Consider the following 24,259-nt stretch of genomic DNA (forward strand, 5'->3'; position numbering starts at 1 on the left):
GACCTCATGAATCCGAACCCCCCCAGCCCTGAATTCAGTCCACTATACTAAGATCACCAAACACATTTTACAGGTACGCCAACCCTTTCCCATAACAGATCAGGAAGAATACCTGTGTTCAGTTACTACACAGTTAAAATAAAAACTATCTAGATCCACTAAGAAGACAGAACTTTGAATGTTCTGTTTAAGATTTTTCTACGTCTATTTCCATGGCCTCTAGGCACACAACTATCTAGTCCTAATGTTGTCTCTCCAACTGCAGTAACAGTACTAACCTCTCAGCCTCACAAGACAGAGAACAGTTGTTTTAGTTCCAGATTAAGCAAATCCTTGAGGAAAATGGTAAACCTTACAGGAGGCTAGCTACCTTACATAAGCATGTAAGAACAGCTATACTGGATCAATGACTAATGCCAGGTGCTTCAGAACAGGTAAGTTTGAACTAGGCATACCTACAGCACGCATACTTACTTACACGCTAGTACAGTAGTACATGATACTCTATAGCAGTAGTGGGACGCCTGTGGCCCATATGTGGCTTATTGCAGTTTTATGTGTGGCTCACAAGACATTTTGTTTATTGTTGCCCACATGTCTGATTGCCAGATTCTGATGGTTCTGTTCATGTAATTTTTTTCCCTACCAGTCTTACTAACACATAATGCAAGCACATGTAAAGTGAGATGTGTGATGTTTGCATACAACACTGACTGTAAGAGTCCTGCATGCTCTCTGCATTCAAAACACTGCTACTGCTGAACTGGCACACCCTGCAAATTCTAGATATGCAAGCACAGTGAGCAAAACTATCCCATCTCAGGAGGCCATCTCAATTATGATAATCTTATGGACCATTGGGATGAAGGAAGTGACTCATGCAGCCCACTCATTAGCCTATGTTGCCCATCTGGAGTTTAAATAAGCAGTAGTTTCCTTTCTGGGGATCCTCCATTCTGAATGCAATTTAGAATCTATGTCTCAGGCATCTCAGCTCAGGGAGAAGTGCAACACGGGTTATTAAATCTCAATCCAAATAGGGTTTTTTATATTGCCTCTAGAATGCCTTGATTTCTAGCTATACTTCCAAAGCAATTGATTAGTATTGTTCACAGGGACAAATTCTGTGTTCAGGAGCATTGCACAGTCAATAAGTTACATGTGTCTAAGGGCAAAATTTGTCATACACGTTCTTGGGTTTTCAATTGTTACAGGATATTATCAACCTAAGATTTGAGGCCCTGCTGATATTAATAGCTTAGTGGTAGTCTGAGTGTAGAAACAAGAACAATGTAAAGTGCTTCATCATAGAGAACGCATTCTCTAGTAAGAGATGCTAAACCAAGAGACCCATCTTGTTTGTTCAGATAAGACTTAAATACAATGCTCCATTATCCAAACTAGTACTCTGAAGAATTGATTACAATGTTCTCTCAGAACATTAGACTGGGTAGCAACTTGTTCAAATTAATAGCCTTACATTAGACTTAGTAAGGCAGTGTAACCTAGTAGATAGCACACTAAATGGGGACTAATGATCTAGATTCTATTTATGGGTCAGTCACAAGCCTTGAAGGTGGACCTTGGGCAAGTCATGTCACCTTCTCTGTGCCTCAGTTTCCCCCTCTGGAAAATGAAGATAACAATATTGACCTTTGTAAAGCACCCTGAAAGCTACTGCTGAAAAGGTCTATATAAGAGCTAGGTATTATTACATTATGGTCAGAAGTGAAGAAAAGGCCCAGCTCCTCGCTAAGTATAAGTGAGCAACTTCTAAAAAATTAGCAGAAAAACGAGCCCTTTGTTGCAAATACCTAATATAAAATATCTACCATAAACTGACTTAGTTCTCATCTCCTGCTATTAATGAAAGAAGACTGTTACCTTCATCTGTAAAATGAAACGTTCTATGAAAGAGGTAGGTCTTATGCCAGTGCTGACACATTTCAAAACTGTTATTTTAAGTATGCAACTGAAATATCAAATGCAGGTGTCACATATAACTTCCCCATTTTGCTGCTTCAAAGCTACTTAAACTGCTGAGGAGTAAAGTAAGAACAAACTTTTGTTCAGGGGCCTGATGACTGCCCAGTTCTGGTTCTTCACCAGAGGAAGTGAAGACATTGCACCACTTTTTTCCTCAGGAACTGATAGCAAAAACCCGAAAGCTACTCTTAATTGTCACAAGATGAGTGGGGAAGTTTCTTCGATGCCCAGAATTTTTTTTAAAATGTTTTACGCCTCAGTCTAAACAAAGACATTAATTATCTTGCCCATTACAAAGATAGCTTCCCCAATTATCACCTCTAATATCATTAGCTCTCAGACATTTACCTCCCCCCCATCTCCCTTCTGTTCTGAAATTTGATTTGTCCTTTTCATGTGTTCATTTTTTTGATTGTATCCTTTGGTATATATGGTTGTGCCAATTTTCTTCCACTATTTGATCTGAGGAAGTGGGTCTGGCCCACGAAAGCTCATCACCTAATAAACCATCTTGTTAGTCTTTAAAGTGCTACATAGTCCTGTTTTTTGTTTCAGAAAATGCAAGGTTTTATAGATAACCAGCAGTCTTGGAAACAAAGAGTAGCCATCAGTTTGGAAAGATTAAGCTGATTGTAGCATTCTGCATAACATTCTGGGTTGATTTAGTTGGGATTGGCCCTGTTTTGGGCAGGGGACCGACCGGACTTGATGACCTCCTGAGGTCTCTTCCAGCCCTATGATTCTATTATTTCAAGGGCAAATGGGACTAGAATGAATCATGATAACTAAGCCTGAAGATGACAAAGCCTGAACTATAACAAGTTCAGGTAAGAGGGAGCCTTTAGAGCATGTGAAGATGAAAATGAGTATTACAAGCTACCATGGTGACTTGCAAATCCTAAAAAAGGGCAACTGAAATTACAATTGTTCTAAGATGCAGGAAACACAAGCACAACTGCGGTAATATTTATCTTTAAGTACATTATGAAACTAATACAAAACAACTTTATCATTTACTCTCATGGTCAAAGGACAAAAAACTCATGTTTTTCAATCCATCTTTAAATAATAAAAGGAATTTAAAATTCAGTTACTTAAGTACAGACTACATTAAAATGTAGATTGTTACAGATATACTTGCTCTTTAAAATGAACATTGGGAGAAACCATTCCTCTATCTGGTAAGCAGCAGAATAAGTTGCCTATTTTAGTTTTATTAGGCATTGCATTCCCTTATTTTATAGATGATTTATTTCCGTCCCTCTTCCCTGATTTTCAGTACAGGCAGTCCCCGGGTTACGTACAAGATAGGGACTGTAGGTTTGTTCTTAAGTTGAATTTGTATGTAAGTCAGAACTGGTACATATTGTAGGGGAAACTCTAGCCAAACATTTCTCCAGAGCTCAGTTTTATTCTCCCACACCTCACTTCCCTCAGTCCTTTATTCTCAAGCTGAGGTGTCTGCTGAGAAAAGCCGCTCCGCGTCTCCCTGGTCTGCTGGGGGGGGGGGGGGGGGCACTAGCTTCGCGTCTCCCTGTTCTGATGGGGAGAAGCAGCTAGTGCGGGGTTGCCTCACCCCGTTTGTAAGTAGGGATCCGATGTAAGTCGGATCCATGTAACCCGGGGACTGCCTGTAGTGTTTAGCGAAGAATAATTTCTCTTCCAGGTTGCAATAGTAATCAGTCAGGTAGACCAGTGTTTCTCAAAGTGGTCCATGAAATCACTTTAAGAAATCTGTTAACTTGCTGCTCCAGTGTGTTTGCTTACTGGTGCCATAGCCAAAGAGACTCACAGATCCCATTGGCTTTGTTTCACCATTTTCAACCAGTGGGAGCCACAGGAAGTGGCAGTCCGGCCCACACCACTTCCTGCAGCTCCCCTTGGCTGCAAATGGCAAAATAGAGCCAATGGGAGCTGTGAGGCTCTATGGCCGCAGAGCCAGTAAACACACACCAGAGTGGCCAGTTAACAGGTTTCTCAAAGTGGTTTCACAGACCACTTTGAGAAACACTGGTCTAGATCCTTATTGTGAACCAGATGAGTAGTTCCAGGCAGATGCTGTTACAGTAGTTTAGTTCATAGAAAGGAAAAGCTAATTTCCGAGAGATACAGATAGAGTTTGGGACTGAACTTTCCAGGAGCTATAGTTCCCTAATTCATGGAGTTATAGAGTTTAGTGCCAGAAAGAACCTCTCTCTGGCTGTTGAATTTCACCCTGGTAACCATATGTTTAAGCCTATTGACTTCAAGCATTTTAAATTCTTAAAGAGATGAAACTTGTGTATGCCAGAAGCAGAAACTAGGAGACATCGAGGTGTCACCACTGCCTTAGGCCCCTGCAATAACAAAGACCTGATTAGGTGAAATATGTCCAGATATCCTAGCAGGCAATTCATGCACCAAAGACAAGCAACTACCATCATTTGTCACTCTGACCTGGGGGAAATTTTTTCCAGATTCAAAATCTACCAGTCAGTTTAAGACTGGGAGATGCGGAGCTGTTGCAGATTCACAAGCTCAGGGCTATTGCTGAATCTTTGAATAGCCTCTTAGGAATACCCTCTTGTGGGAGGAAGTGGGATTATGCCCTGAGCAAGACTATCAATTCAGGCATCTTACATGATAAAACTAGATTTTTTATACCCACCTCAGGGCAAGGCTTATCTCATCTGATGGACCATCACTGTAAAGAATTTGTGAAAATCACTCTAGACAGACATTGCCAATTCTGCATAAAAATATTTCAAGACTGCTGAAGGTGATCAGCTGAATGCTAAGCTCTGTCTATCAATGCAGTGGCCCTTGTTAAAGGTACTGTGACCAGTATCAGAGGGGTAGCCGTGTTAGTCTGAATCTGCAAAAGCGACGAGGAGTCCTGTGGCACCTTATAGACTAACTGAAGTGTAAGAGCATAAGCTTTTGTGGGCAAAGACTACACTTCAGTTAGTCTATAAGGTGCCACAGGACTCCTCGTCGCTTGTGACCAGTATGGCAATCCTGTTCTTCCCATGGGCCATGAAGGAGGGGGCCTCATTGCATGAAAGGAAACAGAGAACCAGCCCCAGCCTTCAACAGCTGGATTAAAGTACATTTTTTAGAAATATTTGTAATTAAAAGAAGTTATGGAACACCTTACAGTGAAGCTGGAGTGCTCACCCATATTTAATTATCCTCACTGCGAGGACTGTCTTATTTGAAGACTGAATTTGTCTGACTTCATCTCCCACTCAGTAGGCCTGGTTATGTCTGTCAACAAGACTGAAGTGCTCCCCACTACAGGCAGTCCCCGGGTTACATGGATCTGACTTACATCGGATCCCTACTTACAAACGGGGTGAGGCAACCCCGCACTAGCTGCTTCCCCCCAGCAGACCAGGGAGACGCGAAGCTAGTGCCCCCCCCAGCAGACCAGGGAGACACGGAGCAGCTTTTCACAGCAGACACCTCAGCTTGAGAATAAAGGACTGAGGGAAGTGAGGTGTGGGAGAATAAAACTGAGCTCTGGAGAAATGTTTGGCTAGAGTTTCCCCTACAATATGTACCAGTTCCGACTTACATACAAATTCAACTTAAGAACAAACCTACAGTCCCTATCTTGTACGTAACCCAGGGACTGCCTGTATTAGATATCTTGCATGTGTAAGTATCTATATATTTTGGTCAAGTCACCTCTTCACCTTTTGATCAGCTGAATAGACTGACTCCTTAAGCTTCACATACTATGGTTTGTTTTTCAGGTGTTACATAACATTTATTATCCTCCTCTGAACTTTCTTTAGTTCCGTGTCCTTGAAATCTTCTAGTAGCTGTCTTAATAGTGTTGTCACAGGCCTTCAACAAAGTCCACATATATATCACAGCTACCCTATCAACCACACTTTTATAATTTTGTCCCAAGAGAAACAGATTTTCTATTCTGTATTCACTGAGAGTAAAGTAAGTAGCCTTGTAATTTTTACATGTAGCATGACTAGAACTTCACCTTGAGATCATCTTCCAATCACATCTATTCTGACACATTTCATGATTTCAGATTTAAATAGGTGAAATTTCATAGTTTTGTAGTTCTGCCTCCTGACCCCAAAAAGAGTTGAGGGGAGGTTGCTAGATTGTATGGGAGAGGAAAGGGGGACTGTTGTGATACTGCTGCTCTTCATTCTGCACTGCTGCAAGGCAGTGGTGCCACCTTTAGAGCTGGGTAGCAGAAGCTGCTGAGCAGAGTCCAGTTTTGAGGGCAGAGTTGCTGCCAGCAGTAGCACAGAAGGAAAGCTGGTATGGTATGTTAGTGCAACCCTTCCTTCTGTGCTGGTGGCAGGGCACTACCTTCACAGCCGGGTACCTGGTCAACAGGCACTGATCAGCTCTGAAGCCAGTGCACAGGAGGGCAATATGACCCCCCTAAAATAACTTGACTGCTTCAACTCCCTTTCAGGCCAGGACCCCCCACTCTGAGAAACTCTGGTCTCCTGCACAAAATCTATTTACATCTATCAGGTATCAACAGGTTGTATCAACAGGTGTGTTGTAAGCAAAACTCGTGAAGTCATTCTGCCGCTCTACTCTGCACTAGTTAGGCCTCAGCTGGAGTACTGTGTCCAGTTCTGGGCGCCACATTTCAAGAAAGATGTGGAGAAATTGGAAAGGGTACAGAGAAGAGCGACAAGAATGATTAAAGGTTTAGAGAACATGACCTATGAAGCCAGGCTTCATGAACTGGGCTTGTTTAGTTTGGAAAAAAGAAGATTAAGGGGGGACATGATAGCGGTTTTCAAATATCTAAAAGGGTGTCACAAGGAGGAAGGAGAAAATTTGTTCCTCTTGGTTTCTGAGGACAGGACAAGGAGTAATGGGCTTAAAGTGCAGCAGGGGAGGTTTAGATTGGACATTAGGAAAAAATTCCTAACTGTCAGGGTGGTCAAATATTGGAATAAATTGCCAAGGGAGGTGGTGGAATCTCCCTCTCTGGAGATATTTAAGAACAGGTTGGATAGACATCTGTCAGGGATGGTGTAGACAGAGCTTGGTCCTGTCTTGAGGGCGGGAGGCTGGACTCGATGACCTCTCGAGGTCCCTTCCAGTCCTATTATTCTATGATTCTATGATCAGGGATGATCTATGGTACTAGGTCCTGCCACGAGGGCAGGGGGCTGGACTCAATGACTTCTTGAGGTCCCTTCCAGTTCTAACAAAAAACAGGACTGTGTAGCATTTTACACAGTCCTGTTTTTTGTTTCAGCTGCACCAGACTAACACAGCTACATTTCTTCCAGTTCTAGTGTTCTATAGGGTAAAAGTACAGAAAAGACCAGATTTCACAAGGAGAGAGCAAATTTCATGTTCTGATGAGTTTCATGGCTAAATTTTGTAGGGTCTTTCTTATATTAGACCATGGCTACATGACCCAATTCTACTGGAGAAAATCTGATCATGTAAATGTCTCATTTGTAATGAGGCATTATCTGGTAAAGGACCTCAGTATCCTATTTACCTCACAGAAGCCAACAGCCAAGAAGCCTCAACTCCTGGTTCCCATGGAGTTCTAGTAAGGGCTATGAGAGTCTCTTAACAGGGACCTAGACTAATTAAAATAGTCTTAACTGTTTTTGCTATTTAGTACTGTAGTAATATGGTGAACACTAACACTTTATGCCTTAAATGAGTGTAAACACAGATAGGGCCAAAGAACAGCAGGGAGAAGAAATGAGTTAATAGATGCAGATACCACCATTATGTAGCAATGCACAGTTCATAGGCCAAGCCCACGTTCTCATACAAATATGATCAGGGGAAAAAAAGCTTGTCCCTATTGCTTCTTACTCCCTTTCATATAAAAGGTGCTTGGTCCTAAAGGGATTTTTAGTCTATAAGGCAGAGTAAGAGTCAATGGCTAGAAGTTACAGCTGACAGGGCATTTAGCTACTGGAACAAGCCACCAAGGAAGTGGTGAATTCCAAGTCTGTTGGAGTTGTCAAATCAAGACGACGACTCTCAAAGACATGCTTTGCTTAACTGCAAGATATTGGTCTCAGTGATCCAAGCAAGGTCTTTAAGAAAAAGTGTGATATTTTCCCCATTAAGTTTTGAGAGAAGAATGCTCATCACTTAAAACTTGCAGCTTATCTATAAACCTACATTCCCTCAGCTTATACTGCTACTAAATGGAAGTACCATTAGACTAAAAAAAGCCTACTGAACATAAGGCCAACATTTTGTTTTGCAAAGGGGTGGAGTTTCAAAGAGAAATCTGAAGAGAAAGCAAAATAGTTCAAGGCTACAAGAAGATCTTACACCACATTCTTTCCTTATTACCGTATATATAGTAGCCCAGTGTCTGAGAGTCTAATGCTGAAATGCTGGCTGTTCCCTCTGGGGGCGCTGTTGCCTGAAATGTTGGTTTTTCCCTCTGGGGAGCACTGTTGCTTGAAATGCTGGCTGTTCCCTGTGGGCGGCCCATGCTGCATGGGGAGTGCGGGGCCCAAACGGCTGCTTGCTCCCCCGCAGTGGCCCGGCTAAGTGGCACAGAAGTCAGCTGAGCGCCATGACGGGAGGCAAAGGAAGGCGGTGACGTGCAATGTGACAGCGGCTCCAGACCCCACCCCTTGGCTGTGAACATCATCGCCCCGCCTCCCTTCACCTCCCACCATGGCACTCTGCTATGCTGACTGTGCTGCTCAGCTGGGCCGCCGCGTAGGAGCAAGTGGCGCAAGTGACCGTTTGGGCTCCATGGTCCCCCCAGTGAGAGGCAGGAGGGGGAGAAGAGAGAAAGACAGAGAGAGGCAGGAGAGAGCTGAGGGGGGTGGGCAAGAGGAAGAGGGGGGAGAGAGCGAGAGACCGGAGGCTCAGGAGAAAAGACCGACATGGAGGAGAGACCTGAAAAACCTGTCTTAAGACGGGCTAATTGGCTAGTTTCTATAGAAAGGAAACAAAATTGTCTAGGAGTGGAGTTGCAACTATCCTGATCTATAGAAAACAAATACTTAAAGGTGTCCTTTTGAGTGACACATTTAGCATGTAGATTTCCTTGTATACTATGCTTGATCTAGATGATTGTCTCTTGTAAGTGAGACAGCACAATTCTCCCCATCTTGCTCTTAATGGGAAAGCACTTACATTTTACAGGTCAGCATGATGGATCTACATCAAGACCTCTTTAAAAAGATACCACAGGTGGGTTAAGCTCAGGCACTGATCTGGAAAGCCACAAACTCAACTTGAAACAATTTACTTATCTAATTTAGTCAAGTCTGCTAACAATTCTGATGTGTACTGTGCTGATAAAGACACACTGAGAGGATTTAACAACTTCATTTAATAAATGCATTATTTTCACTACATGGTATTGTACACTGTCATCTGTTCAAAAGAGATTAACAGTTTTTTGAAAAATACGACCAAGATTTGTATAAACGGCTGAACAGAATTAACTCCTGTGTATTGTTGGCTTATCAAATTATTTTTCTATGCTGCTTTGCAGAACAAAGTCTTTAGTCTAGAAATGAATTCTCAGGCAGATCTAGCATCATTTCCACAAGTTACAGGTTTCTGAAACTGGCTGCAACAGGACATATGCAACTGTAAGAAGGTTTACTCAACAGAATATACTGAAGTTGTACAAACAATGTTTATCTTTACCTTTAATAGCAAACTGCACAGCATTACTACTTGCTATTGAAAGTCAAAACTTCCTTTAATCTCCAAGAGAAAGGCATGAATGTAAAGCCCTGCCAACTTATCTGGATGGGTTGTGTAGATACAACTTTGTGAACAAACTTTGGCTTCAGGAAAGAGACACAAACATTTACAATAATGGCTTTAATTTTCATTTAAGCACATGGGAGGGGAAGTGTGCTTTAATTAAATATACATCATGCCAGCAATGCTGGTCAGGCTGAGGGTTCTTATGTTGACAGCAACAAAACTAATGTGTACATAACAAGAAAAGCAATCCCTTTTAAACAAATTTTTAAAGTAAAAAAAGTTCACAGTGGTTTGTATAAACAGTATGTAATTTCTGACAGTAACAAATTTCTAATCTCTCAGCACACTAGTGCCCTCTTTAGTTTCTAAAGAAGAAAACAAGCATTTACACTACTCATTGAACATATTCAAAAGAGTCAGTTTTACAATTATCCATAATGACAGGATAAGATGCGGTGGCATGTGCAGCTGTAACACCGACATAAGGAAAGTTTTAAAAACTCTTCTTGGGAAGGGAGAAAGTCTCATTTGCTGTTACAACCAGCAAATGCCATTCATTAAATCAAAATTGAAAAAAACCAAACACGTTATCTATTTTGAGCAAGCTGAACAGTACACATTACAGTTTTAAAAATGGAGGTTATATATTATAATACAAGTCCCATCTAGGCAGTACCAAAGTTATTATTTCTTCGCTTGTTTTGTGATCATACCCCTTGGTGGCGTTACAGGTCTGCTAGCATTAGGCTTCTTTTTCTCTGCAGGTTTCAAAATCTGAAAAGACAATGCAATCATTTACTATGATGACAGAGAAAGCAAACTAACCAACCTGCTAATTTGCTTGTTTAAAAAAAAACAAAAAACAAAAAACCCCACCATGATATTGTGACCATGGGCAGTAAAAAAACAGGCAACAACTCTGCATGCTCAATGCAAAGAGTAGTGTGCTCCCTTCCCACCCAGTAGTAATGCTAGTAGCAGACCAGATCTTAGTAATCATGGTTTCAGATTAACTTAACAACAAATGGTCTAGCAGCATCTTAAAGACTAACAAAACAGGTAGATGGTGGTATGAGCTTTCCTGGGTTGTATCCATGAAAGCTCATGATACCATCTACCTGTTTTGTTAGTCTTTAAGATGCTGCAAGACCATTCGTTGTTTAAGTTTTGCCAGTTAGACTAACTTTGCTAGCCCCTGAAGCTTTTGAACATGGTAGTAAGAGCAGATCTGACTTCAACTGGAAAAATCTAGTTCAGGGTAAACAGAAGTGCCCTTGACTAAGTCAATGTGGACAGAAGCCTAAATCCTTTATAAGAGAATGAATAACTGAACTGAATAGAGCCTTCACCCACTTTTCATATTTGTAAAAAACAGTTCTCACTGCAAGTTATGAGAGTAAATGTTTTTTAAAGAGCAAATTCACCGAGAATAATCTTAACATACTGTACCTGAAAAGAGCACATTAGAGTTTCATCCACACTCATCATGGCACCAGCATTGTCAAATTCTCCACAGTAATTTGGGGCAGAAAATAGAGTTACCAATTGTCTTTTTGCAAAAAACTCATATCCATCTTCAACCACCTTTAATAGAAAAAATAGCTCTATTAGAGTAGCAATTCTTACCACAGTTTTATAACTATTTTTTAAATGGCATGCATCCAAATTAGCCCACTTATAAGCTCAGTGAAATGTTATGACTATCTAGCACGGAGAGCTGTGGAAGAATCATTTAAGTCTAGACAACAGAAGTACAAAACTAAACTGATCAGAGCAGAATTAAGAACAGATATTGGGCCCCATCCAGCAATGTGATCTAATAATTAGGGTATGTCTACATTGCCACCCTAGTTTGAACTAGGGTGACTAATGTAGTCATTCGAACTTGCAAATGAAGCCTGGGATTTAAATATCCCGGGCTTTATTTGTATGTTCCTGCGTGCCACCATTTTTAAATGCCCCGTAGTTCGAAATACCGGCTACATGTGGCACGGGCTAGGTAGTTCGAATGAAAGCTCCTAATTCGAACTACCGTTATTCCTCATTACACAGCCATGGGCAGGCAGTTCGAACTACGGGGCATTTAAAAATGGTGGCGCCCAGGAACATACAAATAAAGCCCGGGATATTTAAATCCCAGGCTTCATTTGCAAGTTCGAATGACTACATTAGCTACCCTAGTTCAAACTAGGGTGGCTAGTGTAGACATACCCTTAGTGATGAAGTTAATGGGACTCTGCAGGGATACAAGAATCCCACTGGAAGATTAGGGCTATCAACTGTGCTTGTAAAATTAAAATACCTGATGAGCTCTACATATGAGATCCAAATCATGTTTATGGAGAAACTTTGCAACCACTTCAGCACCAAATGTGAAGGACACGCCTCTGTCATTTTCACCCCATCCTAGGACATCTTTGTCAGGGTCAGACCACAACAGATCACAAAGAAGACCTTGATCTGGTACATCAGTGGGGCGCATAATTCGTCGAATCTGTTCCATTGACTGAAGATCTGGCGATAGGCCTGTTAGGAGTTTAAATTGTACAAATGGTTAGTGTTTTGCTGAAAGGATGTTCCACACATTATTTTTACCCCTCTATTAAGGGGCCTAAGAGTCTTAAGCACATGCTGATAGCAATTAATATCAATAAAAAGTTATGGCAATTCTTGATTTTTATCAAATTTTAAAAGCTTCCTAGAGCAGGCTGGTCTGGGGTCAGGGCCAGGCAGTCTTATTCCATGATATAACCCCATTAAGGAAAAGAGTGCAAAGGAGTGGTATGCAAGCTGGCAAATGAAGACTAAGTGTTACAGGTACCTCCTGAAAAATAAAGCACAGATGTTTGGGGGCAGGAGGAAGGGGAAACCACCTCACTGACTGAAGGACACTGACTGAAGGGGAAGGGACTGAATGACCTACAAGCATGAAATGGAAGCCCCAAAAGGGACAGGCTGGGTCTGAAGGGCTAAGAGACTCTACAGTATTGTGTAACTAATAAATCACTAATAAATAATAATAATAATAATAATAATAATAATAATAAAGGGCATATTACTTTAACCTAGGCTGTAAATGCAGGTTACTGTAAAGGACCACACCATGCCATGAAGATGTAAGTGACTTGTCTTCATAGCTTTATGATGTAACAAACAGTGGCATATTGTGGAAGTTCATTAATTTACATATAAGGATGAGAAGTCACTTCTGCATTTTCCAGAACTATAGTAAGTCACTCACCTGTCACTAATATTTGGGAGCACCTAGAAAGTGTGCCTTACAGTATATAAAAGCCTTTAAATAGTAGAAAGAATAGTGTACTTATTTCATGTTATGACTGAATGAGACAAGATGGCTCACTGTTACATTAAGTACTATTCTACCATTCTCAGTGTAGTTTTTATAGCTTATTTAATGGTTGCAAATTAGAGAAACACACCTACAGTTGCAATACACCAAGTCATAGTTGTGATAATTGGCCTGCTTTATAAACTACACATTCAGTTCTTTGTAGAATCTATAAGAGTCTAAGGCCATCTGTTCTGCAAATTGCATATTACATAGATTCTCTATTTGAAATGAGACAGAGCACTTGCCGAACAGGAAAAGCAGACATTCCTATTTCCCCAATGGTACTAAACTACTACTTTTTTAGGCACTGAAATACTGAAGTAAGCTCTGGAACTTGATGCATGACAACCCACTCAGCACTGATTTATTCAATTTACCCTTTAATATCCACTTTGATCTCCACTTAAATGTATGAACTGAGCCTCCTATACCTGCTCCCTCCCCTGGAAAAAAACAAGTATTCCCAGAACTTCAGCAACAAGGATCCAGCCAACAGAGATTCATTTTCCAACTATGCAAAATGCATAAACAGGGAAGTAGCACACCTAGTGCAAAGGGATTAGCGATCACTTAACAGACACAGCAGTAATACATACCTCCATGACAGCAGAATATTTTCTCATCCACAATAGCTGCAATTGGTAAACAGTTAAAACAATCTGTAAAAGTTTTCCACAGCTTGATATTATATCTTCTTTTACCTACAAAACAGTTTGAGGAAAAAACTATTAACATGGTCTCCAAATGAGAACTAGAAAGGATCAAACAACGTTACAATATTAATGTACCTTCATTTTGCCAAGGTTAGAAATGAAGCGCACGCACGCGCACTCGCACACACCCACACCCACAACCACCCCTCTGTTTGTAGACATTTTATTGTTGAGAAAAAGTTCTCAGACTATAGCTAACTCAGAAAAGCCAAATGGCTATTAAAGATCTGTTGGAGTGTCCATTTGTAGAAGACTGACCTTTTAAAAGTTAGGGCCACATTTTTTGGCTTGTTCCACTTCCACTGCATTGTTTTCACAGGTGCAGAGCCAGTTAAATCAACTCCCACCATTCGCCTCCCCCTCATGCAGCCCCAGGGCATTTAGAGACTATGCTGCACTCAGTCAATATGTAAAGGAAAGACTGTTCCTTGAAAATCATGTTGACTATTCTTCAGAGCAGCCTTGAGGGTGCTCTAAACTCAGCAGGAATTGTAACTGGCGTAAAGTCAGCCAGACACACAGGGCCAGTGCACAAAAGGGCCAGTGTAGACAGCTCAGATTTGTTTTGTGCAAAAAAGCCCTGATCACGAAAATGGCAATTGGGGCTTTTTTGCGCAAAAGCGCGTCTAGACTGGCACGGATGCTTTTCCGCAAAAAGTGCTTTTGCGGAAAAGTGTCCATGCCAACTAGACACTCTTTTCCGCAAATGCTTTTAACGGAAAATTTTTCCATTAAAAGCATTTGCAGAAAATCATGCCAGTCTAGACGTAGCCAGGGAGTGCAATTGTCTTCCAGAAACTCTTCTGCTAAACTTGCACCCAGCTGAAGCAAAGTTCAGTAGAAAACATGGACCTAAAATTTAAGCAGAGTTTCCAAAAAGTGTTATGTCTTCATAAAAGTTATTCTAAGCAGCACCACAGAGGTGCAGCACCACAGAGGTGCATGCTGTTTTATACACAACTTCTTAGACACAGATTCATCTGAGTATATAAGATTTAGAAGCCTTAATTCTGCCAAAGAACGTTCCAAGTTGGAAGGAATGAACCCTCGCTCCCATTTGAAGTCTATTTTGCATTGTATTTTGCATTGAAAGTATCACAAACAACTAGCAAAGCAAAAGAACCACAACACAAATAAATTTAGGTTAGATTAACATGTTCTTCCCCTAATTTCATTCAATCTTTTAAAAGTGAAGTTATCCAGCCTGTTAGGATTTAATTACATCCCAGAAGCCTTTTAAAACTCCAGTACATTAAAGTTATGATAAACAAGTGCCCAATTAAGAGAGACTTAACATAGACCAAATGTATTCAGATAGTGTATTTTGCTTTCTGACCCCCTAAAGTTGGGAAACTTGTGCATGGTTAAGATTTACATTGTATACTTGTGTAGTCTTTGTCCTAAGAGAGCCTAATTAATATAGGAATCACATTCTCCAAGTGGGAGTGATAACATGACAGCAACACTATGTGGCTCAATTTACCAAAAGTTACTCTCCACACCATTACTGCATACTAGGTCCTCAACAGCACTCACGGACAAGGGCACTTATTGAATCAGCAATTACTTATAGGTCCCCTACGACTTCCATCCACTCACACTCCAAACTGCTCAGCATGCAGTATAAAATTAGTCCTATATTATCATCTTGTGCTATGGTCAAGGTATCATAACTATACTGCCATTTTGGTATATAAACCTAAATTATCTTTCTTTCAGAGTTCAGCAGACACCAATGCTCTTCAACTGTATCAGAAGTAGAATGTTCTTTTGAATATGAAGTGTTTTAATAATGAAGTCATAAGTTATGAAGCCAGCTCCATGAAGGGATGTAAAACACACCTTCTAAAAATAATAACTGTGTAACCTATTAAAATTTAAATTGATTACATGGTTAAATGAGCCCTGCTGGCCTGTTGGGCCCCTGCCTTTGGTTCCCATGGGCTACTGGCAGGAATTTAACCATTAACCAGAATGGAAGCATCAGCTTTTTGATTAATTATTTACATCCTTAGATAGCTGTGCTAAACAAAACTGTCTTTTTCTGCACAAAGTGTATACTTAGTCTCCCTAAAGTGTAAGGGATTAAAAACTTAAGTAATTATTTTCCCAGCAAGGTTTGTATTTTGCAATAGCATATGATTTTAAAAATAAAATGTAGTTATCAACAGCACAAAAAATGGTCTGTGCAGGTGCTTTTATTCCTCACAGCAAACAGTCATGAGGCACAATAACTAGGAAAGCTGCAATCATTGTAATCATTGAAAAGTTGTGTAATTACTGATCATGAAAAATAATGGTAAAAACAGTTTTTCCTGCTTTCATAGTTTAATATCAACTTTTTTTTTTTAAAGAGTATTATTGCTAGTATTATTGTTGGTAAAAAGAGTTACCAATCTTCAAGGTCAATCTGAAGTCCTCTTCATTAAGGATTAGGTTCACCAATGTTTAGAGGATTAGAAAGTCTGTGTGCCATTAAACGCAATTTTAAAGAATTATGGAAAGCACAGGCTGTGCGCTCACATTCCACGTACTGTGGAACAAAACTCCCCCTGAATCCTGTAGGTACTTAGTTCATTTAACGCCTATGTTTTTGCTGTAACTCCTCCCTAGGAGCTTAATACAGGCAGTTCCTGGGTTACATGGATCCGACTTACATCGGATCCCTACTTACAAACGGGGTGAGGCAACCCCGCACTAGCTGCTTCCCCCCAGCAGACCAGGGAGATGCGGAGCGGCTTTTCTCAGCAGACACCTCAGCTTGAGAATAAAGGACTGAGGGAAGTGAGGTGTGGGAGAATAAAACTGAGCTCTGGAGAAATGTTTGGCTAGAGTTTCCCCTACAATATGTACCAGTTCCGACTTACATACAAATTCAACTTAAGAACAAACCTACAGTCCCTATCTTGTACGTAACCCGGGGACTGCCTGTATATCTGCATCTGGAATTATGCACTGCTGCCTCATTTTAGGTGTCTTGAGTAGTATCTCTCACAAAACCCCAGAGGGATTCCTGAACTGGATAAAGGTAGGCATTGTGTCACCTATGTTGTGTATTCGGCTCAATCTGGTAGGCATGTTCAGAGGCTGCTTTCAGGACTGGTACTTGTTCAAAATCCAGATGGTGAAGGAGAAAAATCCAGCCAACAGTGGTATTTATCTGCAGTGAAGTGGGGAGAACTGAAACTGGTTTCCCTCATTCCAGGTTAGTGCCCTGGAATAGAAGTTATTCAGCAGGCAGCAACCTCACCATGTATATTAAGTTATATAATTGATTAAATACATTTTGTACAGTTATGGTGTAGCCTACTGGTTATCATAGAATCATAGAATACTGGGACTAGAAGGGATCTCGAGTCCAGTCCCCTGTCCCCATGGCAGGACCAAATACTATCTAGACCATCCCTGATAGACATTTATCTAACCTACTCTTAAATATCTCCAGAATGGGGATTCCACAACCTCCCTGGGCAACTTATTCTAGTGTTTGATACCCTGGCAGTTAGGAACTTTTTCATCATGTCCAACCTAAACCTCCCTTGCTGCAGTTTAAGCCCATTGCTTCTTGTTCGATCCTCAGAGGCCAAGATGAACAAGTTTTCTCCCTCCTCAATACACTCTTTTAGATACCTGAAAACGGCTATCATGTCCCTCCTCAGTCTTCTCTTTTCTAAACTAAACCAACCCAATTCTTTCAGCCTTCCTTCATAGGTCATGTTCTCTAGACCTTTACTCATTCTTGTTGCTCTTCTCGGGACCCTCTCCAATTTCTCCACAACTTTCTTGAAATACGGTGCCCAGAACTGGACAATACTCCAACTGAGGCCTAACCAGCACAGAGTAGAGCGGAAGAATGACTTCGTGTCTTGCTCACAACACACCTGTTAATGCATCCCAGAATCAGGTTTGCTTTTTTTGCAATAGCATCACACTGCTGACTCATATTAAGCTCGTGGTCCACTATAACCCCTAGATCTCTTTCTGCCGTACTCCTTCCTAGACGAAACTTCCTAGTGAAAAGCAGTGTCACATTTAGGGTAAGGGCTAATTTAGTTACAAATGATTACCAAGCAAGATGGTGCTTATGTTCATAAAGAGTAAAAAAAGCAAAAATGATTAAAATAGATTGATTTAAAACCATGTTTTCTGCTTATGGATATAAAAAAAATCAGTTCACATTACTGCCTCATACTATTATTCAGGTCCTCTTTTTCAGAAGAGGCAAGGATCAGCTATTTCTATTTTAAACAGTTTTAAAAAAGCCAAATATTGTACATCATCATCTGATAGGTAGGGTACAAGATAAAAGGCCATTTATTTTCTAAAGGAGTTATAATGTAATTATACACACAAGTTTTATATTTCAAAGAAAAAGGTAAATACTTTTGCCACTGCAGTTTAGAATTGTTTAACCAAAGTAAGGCTTCCAATCAGAACTTCAGTTTACAGCAATGATCAAATAGGAATAAAATTATATAAGTCATTATATACACAGTACTTCCTATTTTGATCATCAGACCATAATAAGATCACTGAAGGTACATATTTCACCTGCCAAAACAAAACAAAAGGCCACCTGAACTATTCGAGACAAGCTATAAGATATAACAGTTCAAATAAAACCAGAGACCGGGAGAAAAATTTTGTAAGCTAGTATAATTAAGTGGATAACAATCTTACTCTCTCCCATCCACATTACTTACATTCATCATAAAATCCATAAATTCTATTAATACTGGCACATTCATGGTTTCCTCTAAGAAGGAAAAAATTCTCAGGATATTTGATTTTGTAGGCCAATAAGAGACAAATTGTTTCCAAAGATTGTTTTCCTCTATCAACGTAGTCACCAAGAAATAGGTAGTTGCTTTCTGGTGGAAAACCTCCATATTCAAAGAGTCGCAATAAGTCATAGTACTGTCCATGGATGTCACCTAAAAACAAAGGCATTTATAAGCAGTGCACAAAGCAATTACTAATTTATCAGACAAATAAAACCTCAAAAGTTTGATATTTCATGATTCACTCAAAGCTACATGCTGCCCACCACAGAGGTTTGAAGAATCAAATGACCTATAGTCTATTAGTATGAAAATTATGTACATTGAGCAGTATAGTCACTAAGTTACATAACCAAAATTTGTGCTGAATGACCAAAAAAATTGCTATTTAAGAGTTCATACATTGTTTTATGCCTCATCCCAAAAGTTAGAACTGTGTCCATTTCTATAGTCTTTACTCAGGTGAATGTCAATGAGTTTTGCCTTATTAAAAAAAAATTTATGATCAAGAACTTATTTTGCTCTTAATACCTTCTGATGGCATACATATGCAGTATTCTGAAATGAAATGCTATGATAGAAGCATTAGCAGACCTTTGATAGAATTGTTGAATACCATTTATAGAAGTGATAAGAAAGTAACAAGATTATTCAAATCCTAGCTGCGAAGTTGGCAAGTGAATGCTACTTTCACTTCTGGTCTAGATTATTAAAAAAAAAAAAAAAAAAAGCATGCCCTACAATCATGCTTTAAAATCAAATAGTCTTTATAACTGGTTATAAAGTAGTTGAACAAATTACTGTAAATTGAGGTAATCTTCAATTTTAGGATTTAATAAATCTACCTAATGTAAGAGCAATTTAAAAGTTAACTATTCTCACTGAAGGGGTTTCTGTTTGGTCTTTCATTACAATATAAAATTACTTAGATTAGGAATCTATGCCCCAAATACCTGGCCACTTCTTACCATACACCTTGCATATATATATTTCCTGGGAGGAGTCCTAGAACACTTTTATTTATTTATTTATTTATATATATATATATATAAAAAAAATAAAAGTGTTCTAGGACTCCTCCCAGGAAATAGCCCATCTTTTTTAAGTTTAGCAGGTTGAAGGTCAGAGACTGAATCTCTCATCTCATTCACAGGTCAGATACAATGTAGGGCAAGTATAGATCAGTTCATTACAATTGATGTTTTACATTAATTCCACTGTAGTTGCATTTAAGACCCATCAATAGGCATTAAGAAATAAGACATTTTTGCAAAGAAATTTTCAAGTTAATTGCCTTTTCATTGAAAGTCAATAGTTAACTGACCAATACACAATAGTCACAATACTCACCACATATTTTAAGTGGGGCTTCAAGTTCTAGTAGAATCGGCTGACTAAGAAAGATTTCTCTGGATTTCAAGCATAGTCCTCTAATTTCATTCTCTTGAAGTTGAACGTTTTTTCCTGGTTTTGAACCTCTCACTGTGGAAAGAAGTTAAAAACTGGCTAAATGAATAAAATGACTTGTTAAATGCCTACCCAAGATCACATTGGAGTAGCCCTTTAAATTAAGAATGCAAAGGCAGAACCCTGTGTTCTGAAACTAACCTCTGGTAACTTAGGGACAGTCTGGTGAAGTTAGATAAAACTTTAAAAAGGCAACCCTAAAGAAACCCTGAACTTAACATTCCCCCCCCCCTCAGTTCCACAGTGTTATGAGCAACATCAATCACAATTACCAATAGATTGCAGGCAGTATTAAGGACAAAAAAGTTTGCTATCATTCTGCAATTCAATATTAATTTTTATAATACTGAAATTAAGACTTTCAGGAACATAAGTCCCTAACAGCACTTGAAAGTAAAGCCCTCCATTTAATCATGGAACAGGTGCAGCATACATAGACAAGGTCCCCTGAAATAATGGAGTGGTGGTTCAGAGAGTTTCAGGATAAACTGACAACACTTAAAGACTGTCCTGTCTATCCTGTCTACACTGCTTTTTCCATGACTACCACCAAAGAGGAATTACAAAGATCCAGAAAAACACTTATCTGCTGGTTCCCCTAGTGCAGATGCTACTTATGTGCCTGAATCATGACTTGAAACAGTCTCTGGGGAGGAGTATAAACAGAAATCCTTGTCAAAGAGTACTAACAAAAGTGCCAGTTATTCTTTTTATGAATTAGAGCCTGTCCACTAGGAATTAACGTTCTAAAGCATAATTTATTTGAGGACAAATCAGAGCATCCAAGTCCTTCAGGAAGAAATGCAAGAACATCTTATAGTACAGGCAGTCCCCGGATTACGTACAAGATAGGGACTGTAGGTTTGTTCTTATGTTGAATCTGTATGTAAGTCGGAACTGGCGTCAGCCGCTGCTGAAACTGATCAGTTTCAACCAGGGCTGAATCTGGATGCCAGTTCTGACTTACATACAGATTCAACTTAAGAAACCCAGGCGTCCCCAAGTCAGCTGCTGCTGAAACTGATCAGCGGCTGATTCCAGGAAGCCTGGGGGCAGAGGAACTCTGCCTTGGGCTTCCTGTAGTCAGCCGCTGGTCAGTTTCAGCAGCGGCTGACTTGGGGATGCCTGGGGCAGAGCAGCTGGGGTGCTGCTGGGTTGCTCCAGTAGCGCGGCTCCTCGGTGCTACTGGAGCAACCCAGCACCCCAGCTGCTCTGCCCCAGGCGTCCTAATTCAGCCGCTGCTGAAACTGACCAGCAGCGGCTGAATCAGGATGCCTGGGGCAGAGCAGCTGGGGTGCTGCTGGGTTGGTCCGGAGCGGCGCTGCGGGACCAACCCGGCAGCCCCCAGCTGCTCTGCCCCAGGGATAGGCAAGAAAAGCCTGCTATGCTGGGGGGGGCATTAGCTGCACGCCCCCCCAGCAGACCAGGAAGACGCCCAAGTCCTCCACGGCTTTGCTCCGTCTCCCTGGTCTGCTGACCTGGGAGATGCGGAGCAAAGCCGCAGAGCATGCGGGCAGCGGAACAGTCCAGGCGCGCCGCGGCTGTCCCACTGCTGGCATGCTCCGAGGCTTTGCTCCCCATCTCCCTGGTATGCTGGTCAGACCAGGGAGACAGGGAGCAAAGCCTTGGAGCACGCCCACAGCGGGACAGCCCAGGCGTGCTTGGGCTGTCCCCTTGCGGGCATGCTCCAAGGCTTTGCTCCCCGTCTCCCGGGTCTGCAGGGAGATGGGGAGCAAAGCCGCGGAGCATGCCCACAGGGGGACAGCCCACGCGCGCCTGGGCTGTCCCGCTGCGGGCGTGCTCCACGGCTTTGCTCCCCGTCTCCCTGCGTACCAGGGAGACGGGGAGCAGCTTTTCTCGCCCCGGAGGACGGGGGCAGCGGACCGCGGCGCATATGGGCGTCCTGCCGCTCCCGTCCTCCGGGGCAAGAAAAGCCCCATTCGTAACTGCGGATCCGACAAGTCGGATCCGCGTAACTCGGGGACTGCCTGTATACAAATGCAACAAGTACCTGCGGGATTTTCAAAAAGTGTGCCTCATTAGCTGAGCCTCATGTATTCAGTTTTTCTTAAGGCCACAGGATTGTAGTTTTACTGCAATATTGTGCTATTGAATCCAAGTATTATTTTTAAGTTCTATATATAGTCCTTGTGTTCAACCATATGCCAGTGAATATAAAACTGAGGCCACATCTACGGAGATGTAATAAATACTAATTTATAACAGTACAGCTTTTTAAAAAAAACCTGTTATAATAGGGATGCAAATGAATTACAAAAAGATGCCTTAAACTGGTATAACCTATTCCCTCTTCTCAAGAAGGAATTCCTACATTAGTACAAAGTACTCATGGTGGAGCTGTTGACTAAGGGTACATCTAGACTACATGCCTCTGTCGCCAGAGGCATGTAGATTAGGCTACCAGACATAGGAAAATGAAGCGGCGATTTAAATAATCGCCGCTTCATTTAAATTTACATGGCTGCCGCACTGAGCCGACAAACGCTGATCAGCTGTTTGTCAGCTCAGCGCGGCAGCCATGTAAATTTAAATGAAGCGGCGATTATTTAAATCGCCGCTTCATTTTCCTATGTCTGGTAGCCTAATTTACATGCCTCTGTCGCCAGAGGCATGTAGTCTAGACGTACTCATAGTGTTTCAACCTATTTTTAAAACAACTCCTAAAAGAATACTGTAAGGAATGATCTGCTCCAATTCATCTTGCTGACGAGCAGAGCTCAACAAATAATGCAATCTACTCGCCTGTGGTGAGTAGATTGCAACCTGGAAGAGCCGGGTTCGGGCGATCTGCAATCTGATGAGCAATTTAATAAAGACCACCACAATTGTTTCATTCTGATGAATATGTGCAAATTTCCAGTTAAAGCAATGTTTTAGTCCCACCATCACCACTTCCAGTGGGGAACACTGCTGAGAGGGCAACGGGACATCTGGTTTCCATAAGGAAGCCAATAATTAATGACTAATTTCAACTTGCCTCTCTACAAGGGAATAAGAAAACTAAACCCTCCTGAGCCAGGAGAGGTTTCCTGGATATTCAAATTCCCAAACGCTTCATGCTTGCCAACATGCCAAAACCCTCCCATGTGTTACTTATCCAGAAGCCAAAGTCTTCAATTTCCCCTTGCCCGAAGCTTCTACAATGCAGTTAAATATTTTCAATTAAAAAGTCTGTAGCATGTTGACGATTTTGAAGAAAGTAAAGTGACTCAAGACAGACACTACAATTACTGACTTTACATCCTCAATTTTTAGTTTACCTGAAACTGCTATGATTTATGCAGTTTGGCAAACTGGTGTTTCACAAAAAAAGAGGCCTTGCCAAAAGCATGAGACTTTGAAAATAACCTAGAGCTGTGGTCACCAACCACTAGATCACGATCTACTGGCCAATTGCAGGGGCTCTATGAGTTGATCTTCAGCTCCCTCTGAAATGCGCACGTAGACACTAATTTTAAATTGGCACGCCTGATTTGCAGAGCAGCTACTCACAGAGCAGCAACACAGATGAGTAGCTGTGGTGGCGTGGTGGGCTCTGCTGGGTTGGGAGGGCTGAAACACCCCAGCCAGCTGGCTGTGGCATTCAGCCGGAGGAGGCTGCACCATGCTCCAGCTGATTGGGCAGCTTTCCCTCTGCTCCAGCTCACGTGGAGCGTGGTGCACCCTGGCTGAGCGCCATGGCAAGCTGGCCAGGCAGCCGCACCTCTTTGCTCCAGCCCAGCTGCCCTGAGCTCAGCCCGGGGAGGCTGTGCCGTGTTCCTGATCGGGAAGCCTTTTCTCTTTGCTCCAACCCAGCTGGAGCGAGGCGCAGCCTCCCCAGGCTGAGCTCAGGGCAGCTGGGCTGGAGCAAAGAAGAAGGGCTTTCCGATCAGCTGGAGTGCAGCACAGCCTCCCCAGGATGAGCTAAGGGCAGCTGGGCTGGAGCAAAGAGGAGCAGATGCTCAGCCAGCTTGCCATGGCGTTCAGCTCAGGTGCACCCTTCTCTGAGGGAGAGGGGAGTTGGTCCCAGAGGAGGAGCACACTGGGATTCCTTGCTCCCACTGGCACCCTGCCCCTTGCTGCAGAACCCTGCCCCCCCCCCGACACCCTGCCCCCTCTTCCCAGAACCCTGTCCATTGCCCCCTCTGCCACCCTGTCCCACTAGGACCCTTCTCCAGTACCACGACCCCTGACCCCACCAGCATAGTTGGGCCCACGTTAGTGAGGCTTGGGGATTTTTAGAGAGGGGGGTGTGTGTGTGT

At 41.7% G+C, this 24,259-nt stretch overlaps 1 protein-coding gene across 1 annotated transcript in view; it reads right to left on the bottom strand.

Annotated features, from left to right (window-relative positions):
- Positions 1 to 9,275: 9,275 nt before the first annotated feature.
- PPP1CC (protein phosphatase 1 catalytic subunit gamma) overlaps positions 9,276 to 24,259 on the bottom strand; it is a 32,905-nt gene continuing 17,921 nt past the window's right edge. Inside the window, exons 2-7 of the mRNA XM_075898698.1 lie at positions 19,881 to 20,012; positions 18,453 to 18,683; positions 13,633 to 13,737; positions 11,987 to 12,210; positions 11,134 to 11,268; positions 9,276 to 10,458 (exon numbers count right to left, since the gene is read on the bottom strand). Of these exons, the coding sequence (XP_075754813.1) occupies positions 10,369 to 10,458; positions 11,134 to 11,268; positions 11,987 to 12,210; positions 13,633 to 13,737; positions 18,453 to 18,683; positions 19,881 to 20,012 (917 nt within the window). The 3' untranslated portion in view covers positions 9,276 to 10,368. The remainder of the gene's footprint in view (positions 10,459 to 11,133; positions 11,269 to 11,986; positions 12,211 to 13,632; positions 13,738 to 18,452; positions 18,684 to 19,880; positions 20,013 to 24,259) is intronic.

Source organism: Pelodiscus sinensis, chromosome 15, assembly GCF_049634645.1.
Source record: "Pelodiscus sinensis isolate JC-2024 chromosome 15, ASM4963464v1, whole genome shotgun sequence".
In the NCBI taxonomy this organism is placed as follows: Eukaryota; Metazoa; Chordata; order Testudines; family Trionychidae; genus Pelodiscus; species Pelodiscus sinensis.